Source organism: Mugil cephalus, chromosome 1, assembly GCF_022458985.1.
Source record: "Mugil cephalus isolate CIBA_MC_2020 chromosome 1, CIBA_Mcephalus_1.1, whole genome shotgun sequence".
NCBI lineage: Eukaryota > Metazoa > Chordata > Actinopteri > Mugiliformes > Mugilidae > Mugil > Mugil cephalus.
The window spans coordinates 43452935-43468827 of NC_061770.1; the positions used below are offsets into that span (position 1 = coordinate 43452935).

At 42.3% G+C, this 15893-nt stretch overlaps 1 protein-coding gene across 1 annotated transcript; it reads left to right on the forward strand.

Annotated features, from left to right (window-relative positions):
* The first annotated feature begins 13343 nt into the window (after nt 1–13343).
* Nucleotides 13344–15343, forward strand: LOC125013452 (fatty acid-binding protein, intestinal-like). The gene is made up of 4 exons (XM_047594153.1): nt 13344–13514; nt 13789–13961; nt 14235–14342; nt 14459–15343. The coding sequence occupies exons 1-4, from the start codon at nt 13448–13450 to the stop codon at nt 14507–14509; spliced, it is 399 nt and encodes a 132-aa protein (XP_047450109.1). The 5' UTR covers nt 13344–13447; the 3' UTR covers nt 14510–15343.
* Nucleotides 15344–15893: the final 550 nt, after the last annotated feature.

Consider the following 15893-nt stretch of genomic DNA (forward strand, 5'->3'; position numbering starts at 1 on the left):
TTTGTCCGAATATAACTTGATGTGTTCAATATTTACATTTCTTGAGTGCAGGGTGACATTAAAGTTTTTTTTGTTTTTTTTTTTAAATCTTGATATTTTTGCTACAATGTTAAACTAAAGTTAGACTATTAAAGCTGCGCAAATTGTAAATCAAACAAATAACTTCAACCAACTCATGAGTTTGTTTTTTTACCAGAATTATTTATAGTGATGAAATTTACAAGCGGACACGAGGTAGAAATTTATAAAAATATTCAAAAATTTTAATTGATTAATTTAAATGCAGAAAAAATACACTATTAATGACAGTTTGCCAAGATGGTGATTTGCTCTGTTTTGGTTTTTATACCAGATTATTGTTTTTAGCCGTTGTTAACGCGACGTGGGCTTGTAGCTCCCATATAACACATGAAAAACTTAAATTACACTGTAACAGCATTTAAACATATGTTGAAAATACTGTCTGCATGACTGATTTAATGCAACAAAAGCTAATCAGCAGTGTTAATAAACTGAATGTTACAGGAGCTTCTAATTAGTATCTTGGTAACTCACAGGGGGGTTTGTGAGGATTCTACGACTTTGAGTAGAAAATCTGACTTTGGTCCCAGCTGAAAAATCCAACTTGGACCTTGGAAATTTCGACTTCTGAGTACAATGCTAGAATTTCCCACTCACACTCGAATTCATTTCCTCCTCGGAGTTAACGGCTGGGGGGCAGGATTACGTGGGCCTAACTTAACGAAATATCGGTGAAGGGAGGTGCCCACTTGAAAACCCCAACGATGTGCCACATACCGCCTACTGCTGTTAGCTAGGCTAGTTAGCGGGTGTCTTCTCGTTGGTGTCTTGTTGGTTGCTAGTTGCTAGCTAACTGCTAGCCCGCGTGTCGGTTTTTCACTTGGACTGAGCCTCTAAATGTGTTTTGCCTTGGATCATGGCACAAGGGATTGTAACATCTGATCCTGTGTAATAATGAACGGTGCCAAGACATGGCAGCCTACATGGAAGAAGAACTACTCTTTATGAAGGTATAAACGACTCATTTTAAGCTAAAGAAAACACAACCATTTGTAGTCAGAGGATTATACACTAGGAAGAAGTATGTGAGGATTCATCCTCTGAGGACCTTGAATGTGAAAGAAAATGACAAAAACGACACATGAAACTCTGCTGTATCGTAATAAACCACAAAATATCTCCTACAATCAGAACTCGCTGAATGAAATGAATCAGACAGACATAAGTATTAACAGGCTATTACTCACCACTACATTTGGTCTGTCACAGTGACGGATGAATGCAGCACTCCTCCCAACAGGTCAATTTGTTTCTGTCAGTACGTGTTTCACTTAATCGTAAAGATCTAGATGGTCAACCTGTCAAGTCAGGCCCGTGAAGTTTCAACAGGAACATACATTTCAAATATTTTTCCTGATGGTATGAGATGCAACCAAAGATAAAACCGATTCAGACACACGAATTCATCGTTTCTCAGAGAATTAAAGCAACAACGAATAAATAATACGCCACACGGCTTTCAGTTCGTTTAATGAATTCATCTCCTTAATGAGCTTCCGTCCCCTCGTCATCTTGGAAGAAATGAGCAACGCCATGAGCAGCGATTCCATCACGCTTCACCGCAGCTGGCTGCAGATAAGGACCACCACCCACATTAGCACGCAGGTAATTATTTGGATTTCTGCAAGCAGGTGGTGATGGAAGCAGGAGAGTCAGCCATCAGACTCCAGTGTATCTCCAGATAAACATCAGGGACTTGGAGACACACCAACAACCAGCCCCTGCAACGCTCACCGGGAACCCCCATGTCTCTGCTCAACCATGCAGTCAGCACAGACTGCGTGTCATATTAAAGGCAAGGGGCTGGTGAATATACAGTACTCTGCTCTGGGTTATGACTTGTACCAACACAGGGATAGAGTGGCTGCTTTTAATGGAGGTAAAGGGGGAAGTCGGAAGTTGTAACATTGAAAGGGGGTTTTACAGATACAGGCAACCACAGTGGAATGTAATTAGATTTGGTTGTTCAAACATATTTAAATAATATATATTTTTTTTCATCATTGTAAGTTAATGGCAAATATTGTGTTATCTCTGGCAAAACTTTGGTCAACATTTTTTATATGTGCTTAAGGAAATGATTCACATTAACAAGAAACGTGCTAACATCTGTCTGCTAAAATATGAGCTACTGAAAGGAGTCAGTTAGCTTTGCTTAGCTAACAGATATTGTTTGGGTTGAGGTTACAATCAGTTATTTAGTTTAAAGCAGACATGCAGGACAGTGGGGTGTAGCTGACTTTTTAAATGTCAGCTAGGTTTAGCTAAAAACATTGTAAGCTAGGTCTTTATTTAAGATAAGCTAAACTGGCTACTTATTATGTCTTAGGACAGATGTCAGAGCAAATGCCATTATCTTACCCTGACATAGCCAAGACCTAATTCTTATCAGAATACTGTTAGGGATAAAACACACCCCCAGGATTTCTTTGTGTGCTTTAACTGATACAGACAAAAAAAAATTCTGCATGCATTGCCCAACAACAATTTAGTTGTAAACAAGTTCAGCTCCACTGTACTGGGATTATAACTATGTCGTTGCTTCTCTTCTGTCCATCACAACATAAAGGAAACGGCTCGATTGGCCCAGCGGACCTTTGCCAGAGCATAATCAGTTTCGAGCGGAGTGGTTCTGGCCCACCTTCTGCAGCAAGAAATGTGTGGGTGAGGACGTTTGTCTGGCTTCCAGGCTACCGTTATCTTATGAAGATAAAAGAACACACGCAACTTGCTCGCTAGGTCTTTTAGTTAGTTTATCGGAGATTTTAGCTTAGCTTAGATTAAGATAGGATAAGTAAATTTGGTCAGTCGATCAATTATTTTGCTTAAAGCGGAAATATGGGTCAAACTGTGGTCCAATACTCAGTCTTCTTTCTGCAGTTTTAGGTTTCTATTTCCTGGAGGAAATATTTGTCTGTTTAAACGCAAAATGCAAAACAATGTTCACTGTCTTGTTTCTAATCCTATTTATCGCTCTGTGCTGTATTTTGTTAAACTTCGAACTGTTGCCTGAGACAAAGTGCCCTAAAACAATTCACCGAGATGCTGCAAAACAAAAACAATAAGCCATGAGAAACTAAGACGATTTGTGCAGGGTTTCTGTTGGTTTGTCACCACTAAGAACTGATTGCCTAAATTGTATGTGTGTGTATTGTGTAAAAACTAAAATTGCAGATTTGTTAGCAGGAGTGAGTTTCCATGAAATTAATTTAAGTCAGCGTCCTGTGACTTGACAGAGGGAATATTAAAGGTCAGCCCACTTTTGTTTTTTTATGTATATTATTTTTGGACATATTATGCATTGTTAAATTTCTTGTTTTCCACGTCATGCAAGTTTTTGAGAATCTGAATCTCATAGAAGTGACGGAGTGAAGATGCGGCTTGTCAGCACATCTCGTACATTACGTGAAGAAATCCATCTCCAGCATAATAATCTAATCTCCGTTCTCTCTCTCTCTCTTTCTCCTGCATTTGTACGGAGGTTTCAAGTAATCACAGATAAGGAACATTTTCACACTGTTAATCAGATCATGCAGCCGATCTGCTCCCCTGCAACATGCATAGTTGGGCATGGTTGTTTTCCTATGAGACATTCGCCTCAGATCTAATCCCCTTAAGCTCTCCACTCCGTGCTCACTGGACTGATGGGAGGTGGCAGGCAGCCGCGGATGAGTTACATCGGAGAGATTGTGTGATGCAAGAAATCTTTACCGGCACAAGCTAAAAGTTCAGTTTTCTCGCAAAGTCATTTCACAACGCTGCAACCCCACGGCCATCCATTTCCTATTCCCATTTACATCTGATTAATCGTAAGGAAGTTTGCTTGTGTTTGCTGTTTTCTTTTTTTTTCTCCCTGCTTCATGCGTTTGAGTGAAGCCGGGGGAATCAGCCCTTTGTTTAAACTCGACTACAGTGGCACAACATTGCATAAAATCAATAGACCATCGCTGACATCATAAAAAAAAGCTCAAATTGAAGCTCTGCCGCGAATGCATTGGGAGAATATAGATTAAAAGTTTGACTTTTGTCTTTGCGTCCAAGAAAAAGGAGGAAGGAAAAAGAAGAATAGCGTCAATTACCCATCGACGTATGAAAATGGCTCCTTAAGGGCACGAGTCCTCCATCTTGCCTGCAGTCATTAATTAGATCTAATCAACACCGCGGGGAAAAGTTACTGTCAAGACTAATTAGCCAAAATGGAGCTTCTGTAATGGGAAACAAATGAACAACAACAGTTAACTGTAGCAGCCCGCGACCATGCGGCATGAGTCATTCGGTCTCAGTGGGAGAGATTTTCAGAGCAGCACCGTTCAGAATTATATTACCACTTGATTGGGGTTTTGAGGAAATGTCTGAACATTAAGTGCACCATTAGGTTCGCAAAAGATGAATGATAATAGAGGGGGGCACCAGCGAAACTGTTTCGATTTCTGTTTAATCTTTCGGCCGCTTTTTCGCGCACGATGAAATCGCGCCGACACGTCCACGCCTCCGCCCGTCGTCAGCGCCGCGGCGGCTTCACCCTCCAACCCTCAGAGGCCTCAGAGGTCATGAGAAATGTTGACTTAATCCTTTCTTCATCCCCGCGCTGCTTCTGAGAGTCAAGGCAGGGAGTTTAAAAAAAAAAAGAAGAAGAAGAAAAAAAAAAGGAACCCTTTGTTACTCCCACTGCTCTGCGAACAAAAGGAACCGGGATTGGGAAAAAAGAGTACACACACACACACCACCTGCAATTAAGAGCTTAGGGTTCGTCCTCTTGGCACAAAAACCTTCAGCGGCGGAGGAGAGGAGAGGAAACGTCAAGATTAGGTGGGAGGTACAACGAGAGCATTAGAAAAACTTGTGAGAATGAAGATGTTAGTCACAGAATATTACTTACACAATGCTGGAGGACAGTCACCTTATACCCTGCGGAAGAGTAATTGTGGAGGATTTGCTAACAAGTGGCTATTGATGACAATTAAGCACTTAAACAACATGGGCTGGAGGTTTGAACCAGGGTCACACACATTACGAACAAGCCCCTGTTTGTTTGCCCATATGCCGGTAATTAATACGCGCACATCTGCTGAGGAAGAGGAGGCGCGCGCTCGCACGAGGAACAACAAAAAGCGGGGATGACATTTACGATGTTCCGACAATTAAAAAACGCGGCGACGTGACGAACGGTGCAAAAAATCCGATGCGCCGGCCTCGAGACGCAGAAGCGGAAAGTTGTCGGCGCCGAAACATTTCAGGCATCTGAACTTTGCAGAAAATGCCAACTTCATTAAAACGAAATTGGGTCAAATGCACCGAGTGCTAATTAAAATCAACTAAAGGAGACGAGATGATTGTAATTAACGTCTCTTCAATCAAGCAGGAGTGTGGGAATTATGGCGTCACGTTTTACATTTTATTGCTGAACTCGGGGACCTTTTTTTATTTATTATTTTTTATTTTTTTTTTTTTTTTTTAGGTAGTACAACGTGACTCGTGCCATTTTGAAGGACCCCTGATGTAGAGAAACAGAAGCTTTGCCGGTTTGCGCCAACTTTTTTAATTAGGACACGCTTGTCAGAGCTCACAGCGTGAGACTATCTTTAATTTAAATTACAAATAATTTCAACTGCTAACATACAAACCCCATACATAAAGCAACACGCTTGTGCAGAGCGGCGGCTCCCTCCTTTAGATCTCACGGAGATGTCGTTTATAGACGTGCCTCTGTAGAATTTTACAGCTTCGTTACTGGAGATAATTACAAAACTCACCACTGCATCTCATGCGATAAGGTCAGCCGGTCCTCCCCTACCGAGATACGCAACGTAACCGCAACTATTTACTGTATTTATGAACATATTTATGCTATATCTCATTAATGCTGCTCCGCAATGAACCCGGCCTAAAATTAGTTTAGAGAATCCTTATGAGAGTGAGTGCAGGCAGGTTTTAGCCGACTAAACGTGGCTGTGCCCTGAGGGAATGAGTTTGTGAATGTTTTATTTGGTGTGCATTTTTAATTCCTCCAAGGTATTTGGGATCAATAGGACCCAAGATGTATAAAAACTAAACTAATAATAAACTAATCTTTCAACAGGAAGTAGTAGTTTCTGAAAAGAAATAATGTCCTCATATGTGGACACTGGGATTATTTTGTTATTTATATTATAAAGAAAGTCACCAATGTGTGACAAAATATAAAACAGTTTATTTATACCTGAATATGGCTGAGCAAAGACAGAACAATGAGGCCAAACATCCTCAAAGGAGTACTTGCTAATTAGCAAAAAATGCTAATTTGTTAAATGTGTGCGTCATATCACACTAGAAACATTAATAAACATAAATAAATAAGCTTTAATCTTTACTTGGGCGGCTATGGCTCAGTAGGTAGAGTGGGTTGTCCATGAACCGAAGGGTTAGCGGTTCAATCCCCTGAGTGTGCCATATGCCGAAGTGTCCCTGAGCAAGATACTGAACCCCCAGTTGCTCCCAGTGCAACTGGCATTGGTGTGTGAATGTGTGTGTGCTTGTGTGGTGAATGGGTGGATGTGTCTCTGACTGTCAAAGCGCTTTGAGTACCTTTGAGTAGGTAGAAAAGCGCTATATAAGAGCAAGACCACTTCCACTAGATAGCAGACTGTCCACTAATGAGGACAATGGGTTTAAATGAGGCAGAATAAGCGAGATGCAATAAAACCTAAAACTTTATGTCTCCATATGAGGACACTGGGTCTGAGAAGGTTAAATGTTATTGGGAACCCACTGACATTCTCTTTAGCACCACCTAGAGGTGGAAAATCTCTCTCGTGGACAATTAAACATGCAACCTGATCTTTTTTATTTTTTTTTTTTTTATTGTTAAATGGAGAGAGGATTTATATTCTCAAAAGGATGAACCCGTTGATCTGTCTGCTGCACGGTAGCATGCTGGTTCTGCAGTCTGGTTTTATTGTCTATTTACTTTCCAGTCACTTTAACAGCAGCAGCGTGTTATAGCAAATTAAAGAGCACATTGCAGCTAATTTTATTGTTTTGTTTTATTCGTTCTTCTTATTATTTTTTTTTTGTTCTGTTATCCTGCTCTGCGTGTGCTGGGTGCAGGACCTACCAGAGGTGTTTGGGGTGTCCGCTCAAGCGGAGGCACTGCGTGGCGCCTGGTCCTGGATCATTTGCGAACCCACGGCCAAAGTCATGCTGGTAGCCCCCCGGAGCAGCCCGGGACCTGCTGCGGTGGGTGGCAGCGCCAGTCTCGGCAGAGGCCGTAGGATGTAGGCCAAGCCAGGCGTGTAATCCCCCACTCAGAGTGGGGAACGCACCGTCAACGCAGGAAAATAAATATGGAAGGGTGAAGCCCTGAATAGGGGAGATAGGGGAAAAGCTATTAGCAAGAGGAGAGCCAGCAATTAAGATTACAGTTTATATACAGTAGATGTGTACGTATATATACAGAGCGCTGGGTTTTTCATTAAGCATTGGGAAAGGATTACAGCGAAATGATTCAAACTTTCAAAGTATCGGCTCCTCAATTGAAAGTATTTCACTCTGGCCGCATAAATGCCTTCATTTGGCTGCAAAAATCATTACACCTCCGCACGGAGGACGGCGAGGCCGAGAAGATGTATTAACACTGCTCACATTCTGTCCAACACTGGCACTCGCGAAGTGCTTTGGGTCACTCTTTCCTAATTTGGATCAATTATCCCATTTCCCCTCTGAGAAACAGCGTTTCTCTTTCAGCATAATGTCCTGGCTATTTGTCAGCGCCGCGTCACACGCCCGCTTCGCCGTGTACGCTGCTGTCTGGGTGACTGAATGCCTGCTTTCTCCTCTGTCTGACGCTCATTTGAAATTCAAATATTGCCTCATTGCCGAGCCTCAATAATATTGACTTTCACTTACTCTCCAGAGGCTCTGGGATATATTTAGGCCACGATTGTTTTTTTTTTGTCCTTACAGTGTGTATGTATCGAGGAATTCTGTTTTGCATCTGCAAGGAATGGTGAGTTTTTGGATCGAATGCAGCGTAGAAATTATACATGAAATACCAACCAAGATTTACCTTTAAGAATTTGGAGTCTAGGACATTTAGCATTAAGTAATGCAAATAATTCAGCCAAAAGGGATTAATCCCAAAATGTGCACTTTCTTTAGAGGTTAAATCTAAAATTTGTTGTGCAGTTTTCGCAGTATCAGTGAACCTGGGTATATCATATCTGTGAGTTTCCAAACCAGGAAGTGATGTGAAAACAGCAACTGCATTAGGGGTCCACTAGATGGAGCACTAAATCACTGAGGTTACTGGTCAAAGCAGCAACAGGAGTTAGAGACAAATGCAACATCTAATGACACTGGAAATACTTGTCTTAAACACACAAACACACACACACACACACACACACACACACACACACACACACACACACAAAATAAAAGTATGCTCCAATTTCATGTAAATGAATAAAATAGTTTCACAAAAAAGTTCATTCAGAGCAGTTCATAAACTATTTGTAATGATATGGAAAAGATGACGCAGTCAAGCACCAGTTAGAGTTTCATCATATTTGAATCACCATACATATACAGTGGTGGAGAAAAGTTTTCAGAAACACCCTATGCATTTGTGAAATGCATAGGATTAAGAATCACTCTTAGGTCTTCAAGTGCAGTTTTTTTTAGTACAGTCAGAGACAAAATTCTAAACAAATCGTAAAACAGCCATTTTGGTACCAGTGAGCCACTACTGAAGGCCGTGTTTTTAATTAAAAGGCTTTTAAGTTGCTGTGCTTCGTGTCTATATAAAGCCGGTACATTTGAAAGTTCTTCAGAGACAAAAACAAGGAACCTAATGCAGGAAACACACCTGAAGATACAGATACAGAGAAAATGCAGACACAGTCCTTTAGCAGTTGGATCCAGAAATACTGACGAACCAACAGCTTAGAAGACAAACCATCTGGGCGTCCAAGCGTTTCTTCAGCAAGAAATGACCACATCCTGATCCACATGTGCAGGGAAAACCTTCGAATGACATCACAGGAGCTTCAACAGCAGTGGTCACACCAAACTGGTTTCCAGTGTATGTGGTTGACTTTTAAATCATGGCTTAAGGTCCTACAAGGCTGTCAAGAAGTCCCTGATCAATGAGAGACAGAGTTTAGCCCAGCATCAAGCACACAAGAACTGGACAGTCAGGAACTGGAAGAAGATTCTGTGGTCAGATGAGTCCAGTTTCCAGCTTTCCCTTCCTCCTGCTAATGTGAGGGTATGCAGAAGGACAGATGAAGCATTATCTCCATCATGTACAGTTCCTACTGTCAAACATGGTGGAGGCAGTATCATGGTTCGGGTGGTGAATGCGGCTGGTGTTGGTCATCTCACTGTCTGTGACGGTACATTCTCCAAACCCACAAGCTCCCTTCTGCACGTGCACTGACCATCGAGGTCCAAACTGGATGTTTCAACAAGATAATGCCTCTTGCCACACATCCAGGACCAGTAGAACGTGGCTGCAGCAGAATCACAGTATCCAGGTCTTAGAGTGGCCAGCTCTGTGAGCCCCACTGAAAATCTGTGGTGGATTATCAAAAGGTCAGTTTGTAAGCGTGAACCAAAGAATTTAGAAGAATTAAAAGTAGTAATTCAAGACGAATGGGACAAGATTACCCCTTAATAGTGTGAAGAACATGTGGAGAACATGGCAGCCAGGATCAGAGCTCTACTGCTGCTAAAGGCAGGAGTACTAAATATTAATTAATTAATTTTTTTTTTGTTCATTTTCTGTTATTTGTTGACTTTGATGCTGACAATGTTGAGAACTAACTTACTGAAGCTGTCAAGAATTTAATTTTGTCAGTTTTTCTTGTAAACAATTAACAAAATAAATATCATTTGTATTTATTTGTGTCTGTCTAATACAGCCACTAATATGTCATGATAACATCTGAGAGTGTGTAAAATCTTAAGGGCGTCCGAAAACGTTTTTCCACCGCTTTACTTCCTAACAGCCTCCTGAAGCAGCACATCACAGGGATCTTGAGAGTGCTTCTCTGCTCATAAATATTTTGTTAGAGATAATTACATACGCTCTATTTTCAGAGGTTTTAAATGACGGATTTTACTATCACATTAGTCACTGATTAGTATAGTATTCAAACACAAATGAATAAAATACAGTTGCTTGCGGTTGCTGTGTGTCAGGCCGGTTTAACGATCAATTAAACTGCACAGTATATAGTCATTAATGAGACATCAACCCTTGAGACAGAGTGAGTCACCTCTATTTGACAACACGCACATCATAAAGTAACGGTGAAAGTCTTAGGGGAAGGTGTGCGTTATTATTGCGTGTTTCATAATTTTGTTATTTGCCACTTTGGACCGGCATCATAACACAAATCCACTGGTCAAATTGTATCAGCTCAACCAAAAGTCAAAGTGCGAACTGTCTTTTTATTGACGGCAGTAAAAATGATTAGACGAGAGGAGCCAGAGCTATAATCAGATATAGATTTACAATGCTATAATTACCGTTTAATGGCACCGATACTTACCGAGATGAATCAAAAAGTTCCTTGGTTTATGGATGCGGAGTTGCACAACGAGCAGTTAGCTTCGCCGCAATAAGTAATAACGGCTCGGCTTGTTCTCGCCAAACACAACAAAACTGCTAAACTGAAGAACGTGTGTTGTAATGTGCAATTAAAGTGGCAAAGTGGAAGATTTTCATTTTGATAAATTCCAGATACGGCAGCAAAACAGTGACTGAGGATATGACCTGCTAATAAAATTAAGTCGAAGTCGTGCATTTGCAATATTGGTAACTGGGTATCCGTGGCGACGCGAAGCAACTAATCACAATCACAATATGTGACCCTTTCCCAAAGCATCTTTCTGACACTTCCTGGTTTTTAAATAAAACTCCACAGGCATTCTTTTGTGTAGCCACAAACCTGCACGTCTTTTACCAGATTCTACATTTATAGGACAATGCACACTGCAGGACAGCTTATCGTTACAGATCAGGAAACAATGAATGCACTTCCTCATGTGATCTCACGGTGCAATCATGTAAACAACTTGCTGTAACTGTCATACTTTGCTGTGAGATAAAATGAGTTTTTAACTGCCAGTTTTAGCATCTACAGTATCTCCAGCTCGCCTAAAAGGCCGTACGGTTTCCTCGTTTCTCTCATCGGTTTGTGAAAGATCTAATCATTCGTATGTTACATGTTAAATATAAAAGTTGTTTGGCATTTACAGAGGGGGCCTCGATGTCTGTGCGAGTGACTCGGGAGGTTCAGAGGGGATTTATATTCTCCACATTACAAAATTTGAGATGTTAGAGATCAAATTTAAAGGCGTACACGCTTTTACACGTGTAATATTGTCGACTTGGACTTTTATAAGAGGGAGTTTAAAGATGAATTTGTATCCACGATGACTTTAAGGGTTTATAAAGTCAATATTAACAAATATGTTTTGCATTCAGTCAGTTGCTTTCACAGCTCTATTTAAACACACTCGAGGACCAGCTTCCTCGACTATTTCACCGTTCACTCATCTGTGTTGCAGTCCCACTGACAGCATCACCAGTTCTCTCTTCGGTGGCAGGCGATGTTACCGAACACAGAAGGCCCATTAATCACACCAGTTGAAGCCAGAGATGCGATTTCCCCCCGTAGATTTATCCCCCGACCATCTTTCATTAACAACAACATTCGTCATGCCGCGTTCGACAAACTACTCTCACTCTTCTGCGAATCCTGCAGCTTCGATCCCGAACTCGTCCCGAGCAGCACGCGACGAGGACGGAAACGTCGAGGCCGGCGGAGCCCGGGTGAAAACGCCATCCGTATTGTTATCGTCGTCGCCTACGGGCGCCTCTCTGCTGCGCTCGCATATTAGATTTAGCCGTCTCGTTGTTAAACGGTAGCAGCACGTCAAGGTGAGAGAGAGGGCTTCTTAAGTGGGGAACAATCTGTTCAGTATTCCTGCGGCGTTGATAATCTAACAGCCCGGCTCTGAGTGCACGGCTTCTCCTCTCAGGAATGCAGCTGTAGTGCCCCGATGTCCGAGGGTGCGAGCTGCACGGCGTGCATTCTGATACGAAAACGCTTTTATTTCAATTAATAAAAGTGGGTAGGAAAGTTCCTTCTTTTGCAGTTCCACTTAAAAACCAAGCGTTTCAAGCATGAGGACGTCACTGACAGACTTGGAAAAGTCATAATGAACAGGTTCCTCAAACGAAGGCTATACCAGTATATTGGGACTTAACATTCAAGTTAACCAACATTGTGAAATCTGATCTCTGTGATAATTCCCACTTCGTACACATATAACAGGTCATGGTCACGGCAAACAAGATGCCACTTGAAGGCAGCATTAGATGGAAAGATTGACACCACTTTACCTGCAAATATCAATGTAACGCCATCCAACCAGTTGGCTTAGCTTAGCTTAGCTTAGCTGATAGTCAGAAAGAGCCAGGCCGAATGCTTTCCCAGCCTGTTCTCAGCCTTAACGCCAATCTAGGTTAACCATGGTCTGGCTGCAGCTTCCACATGTGCATATCTCTGCAAGAAAGCATCAGCGTATTTATATCCCAGACGATCAAAGACCTGATGTAAGAAGCCCTAAATAAAAAAAAAGGGTTAGAGCATCTTCAGCTCCAGAATCCCAAACATCTAACCACTTATGAAGACCTCCACAGAAGAAAACATAACAAAAAACAATAACGCTGGCAAGATACCCAAAGAGATATTTGTCAGGTGTCCCATTATAGCCTGGAGCTGCAACTTAAACGCATCAAAAACCAAACTAAACAGATCGTGTGAAAAGGTCGCACGCAAACCCTAGAAAGTTTCTGGTTGGCCGTGCTACTACGCCACGAATGCTTAGGTTGTCACTGTGTGCAACAGACAGTCATTTCCATGCCAGGCACAAACAAGAGCGACAAAGAAAAGACCGAGCAACATAGAGGGGCTCAGTTGAGCGACTGCCATGGGCAACCGCACAAACAGCTCCCTCTTTTTTTTTTTTTTTTCCCCTCGTCCAGAACAATACCACAGTGTTCAACCGTGCCAGATCCGCCGATGGGAGTTGCCCACACTTTATTTATCAGCGTATCCTCGAGGTCGTACGGCAATCGCCCTACATTTGACACGGTCTCTAAACGGCCACATCAGCAGACAGATAATCAGCGAGATAAAGGAGAGCATCTTCCATGCCAACTGGGGGAGGGAGGGATGGATGGGGGTGGGGGTTGACGGCGGCAAGGGGAGGGGACGGGGGTATAAATGGAGGCCGGTGGGCATTCGCAATCCCACGGTCTGCTAGCTCCGCATCACCAGCCGCCTTCAAACCCACGACGAACCCTGCAGCCATGGCGCTAAACGGAACCTGGAAGGTCGACCGCAACGAAAATTACGACAAGTTCATGGAGCAAATGGGTGAGTGAGTGAGTGAGAGCAGGTGTGTCAGTGGGTGACTCAAGCCGTGCGGCAACTCTGCAACATCTGGACTTATGATCTATGTACTTCACTGTTGCGTCATGGGTTTCCAGACTCTGGCACGGTCATTTATCATGATCAACGTGCAATATTTGCAGAGCATTAAAAAAAAACGGAGAAATCTTCGACAACTTTTGTGGTTTTTCTTTTGAGAAAAATGATTTTCGCTTCACCGATTGTTATACATATTCCATCTGTTGTTGCGTTTTAATAGGCATTAACGTCATGAAGCGCAAGCTGGGGGAGCACGACAACCTGAAGCTCGTCATCGAGCAGACCGGGGACAAGTTCCACATCAAGGAGTCCAGCACTTTCCGCACCAAGGACATCGACTTCACCCTGGGCGTGGAGTTCGAGTACACCATGGCCGACGGCACAGAACTCAAAGTGAGTGGCCTAAAGATATTATTAAAAGGACCGGCGCTTGGTCCAGGTGCCGTTTCATAATTGCAATCCAACCGCTGACGATTTGCTTTAGGAAAATTTAAGCTTTAAGATTGATGGGTTCGCCGCTAATGAGAACAGTGGAAACTGAGCCAACTAAAGCTGCAGCTGAAAGCGATGGAGCGGCTCCAGTGAATAATGAACGCGGCGAATGTAGTGTATACGAAATGTCAAATCGCACACAAAGACGATTAAACTCTTTATATTTTGAACCAGGGCACGTGGGTGATGGAGGGCGACGCGCTGAAAGGCAAATTCACCAGGAAAGATAACGGCAAGATCCTGACCACCACCAGGGCCCTGGTGGGCGGCGAGCTGGTGCAGGTCAGTGGACCCAGATATACGTCCCATCAACCCCCACCTCGCTTCCAACATGATGTGCTTTTATTTGATTAATGTCTCCACATGCTAACGACGCCTTTGTCTTTTCTTCCCTGCAGAGTTACAACTACGAAGGAGTGGATGCTAAGAGGATTTTCAAGAAGCAATAATCTGGATTCTGAAGTTCATATTTTATTTTTCTATAGGCAACGCCATGTTTTTTTTAAAAAAAAAAATAGGCTCGGTTGACTGAGATTTTACGGCATATACCTCAAAACGTTGGCATTTTACATAGTTTAGAGCGGATGCATCGCCACTGTGCTGGGCTGCTAATATTTTAAGGAAGGGCAGACAGGTGTTGACGACAAGTCAGAGTGAGTGGACCAGTCAGATGGGACAGCTGAAGATGTTCCTCTTTAAATTCAAAGCAAGGGAACAAGCCGACCAAACCACACTCAAGCGAACTAAAAGCTAATTACATCAAGCTGAGCAGACAGGTGAATAAAATCAGGGCAAAACAGATCAGTTCAACCCGACTATATAATAAATAAATAGAAACTCTCTCATTCTTTTCAACTATTAACTATATATAGTCTATAAATTTGACAGTTGGGTAAATCTCATTCTTACTCTTTAAACTACACACAGTTGGGTGTTATTAGACAGCTGGGAACTCTCTCTAGCTAATTATATACATCATATATAGAGCCTATAAATAGTTGGGAGTCATAATAAGACATCCTCACTCATACGAGGTAGCTCAACAGGTCCATAGTTTCCAGAAAAACGTGCTCCTCTTGAAATTTTTGTAGTTTTCAGCGCCGTCTCATTCGCAGACTTTCCACACCGGCCTCAAAACCACAGCAGCCGCTCACTAAAGCATCTCAGTGACTATTCCCCACAACATGAACCAGCTTCACACCGTTTGGAAATACGTCAATTTGCACTAAAAGGTTCTTGTGTATTGTATTATCTTTTCCATTAAAGCAACTTCCAATGTTTCACTTGTGTCTAATGTTGTTATTAAATGAATGAAAGCTGACAAATAGAATCACTAAAGTCAACATGATTGGATTAAAGTCCATAAAAGCGTGTTATGGCTGTCGTCACAATCAAGCACAAAGATCACATCACGCTATTTTATGGGCATCATAAGTTCATAATGGCGTTTCTCAATGAGAACGCTTACAAACTAAAGACTCTAATGTGATCTCATGGAGACGGTCTCCTGCCGTCATGTGTTGGCCTACCTGCCCTAGGGAAAGGAACGCTTATCACATGATGGGTTGGTGGAAACACAGACAACAATGCAGCTCATTGAGTGGGGAAATGCCATGTTTCCTTTCAGGCATAAATGGGAAAGAATAGGTGCAATGAGCCACTTTAACCACAAGAGGACGACATGCGCTCACTTTTATTTCGCAGCTGCACTATGTGCATCCGACAGTAGATTCAAAGTCTTTTGGTCCAGCAGCAGTAACACAACAACTACACAAAGCTGCTTCCTGGTTTAGAGGCTCTGCTGCCTAGTTAAAATCTCATTTTATTCAAAGA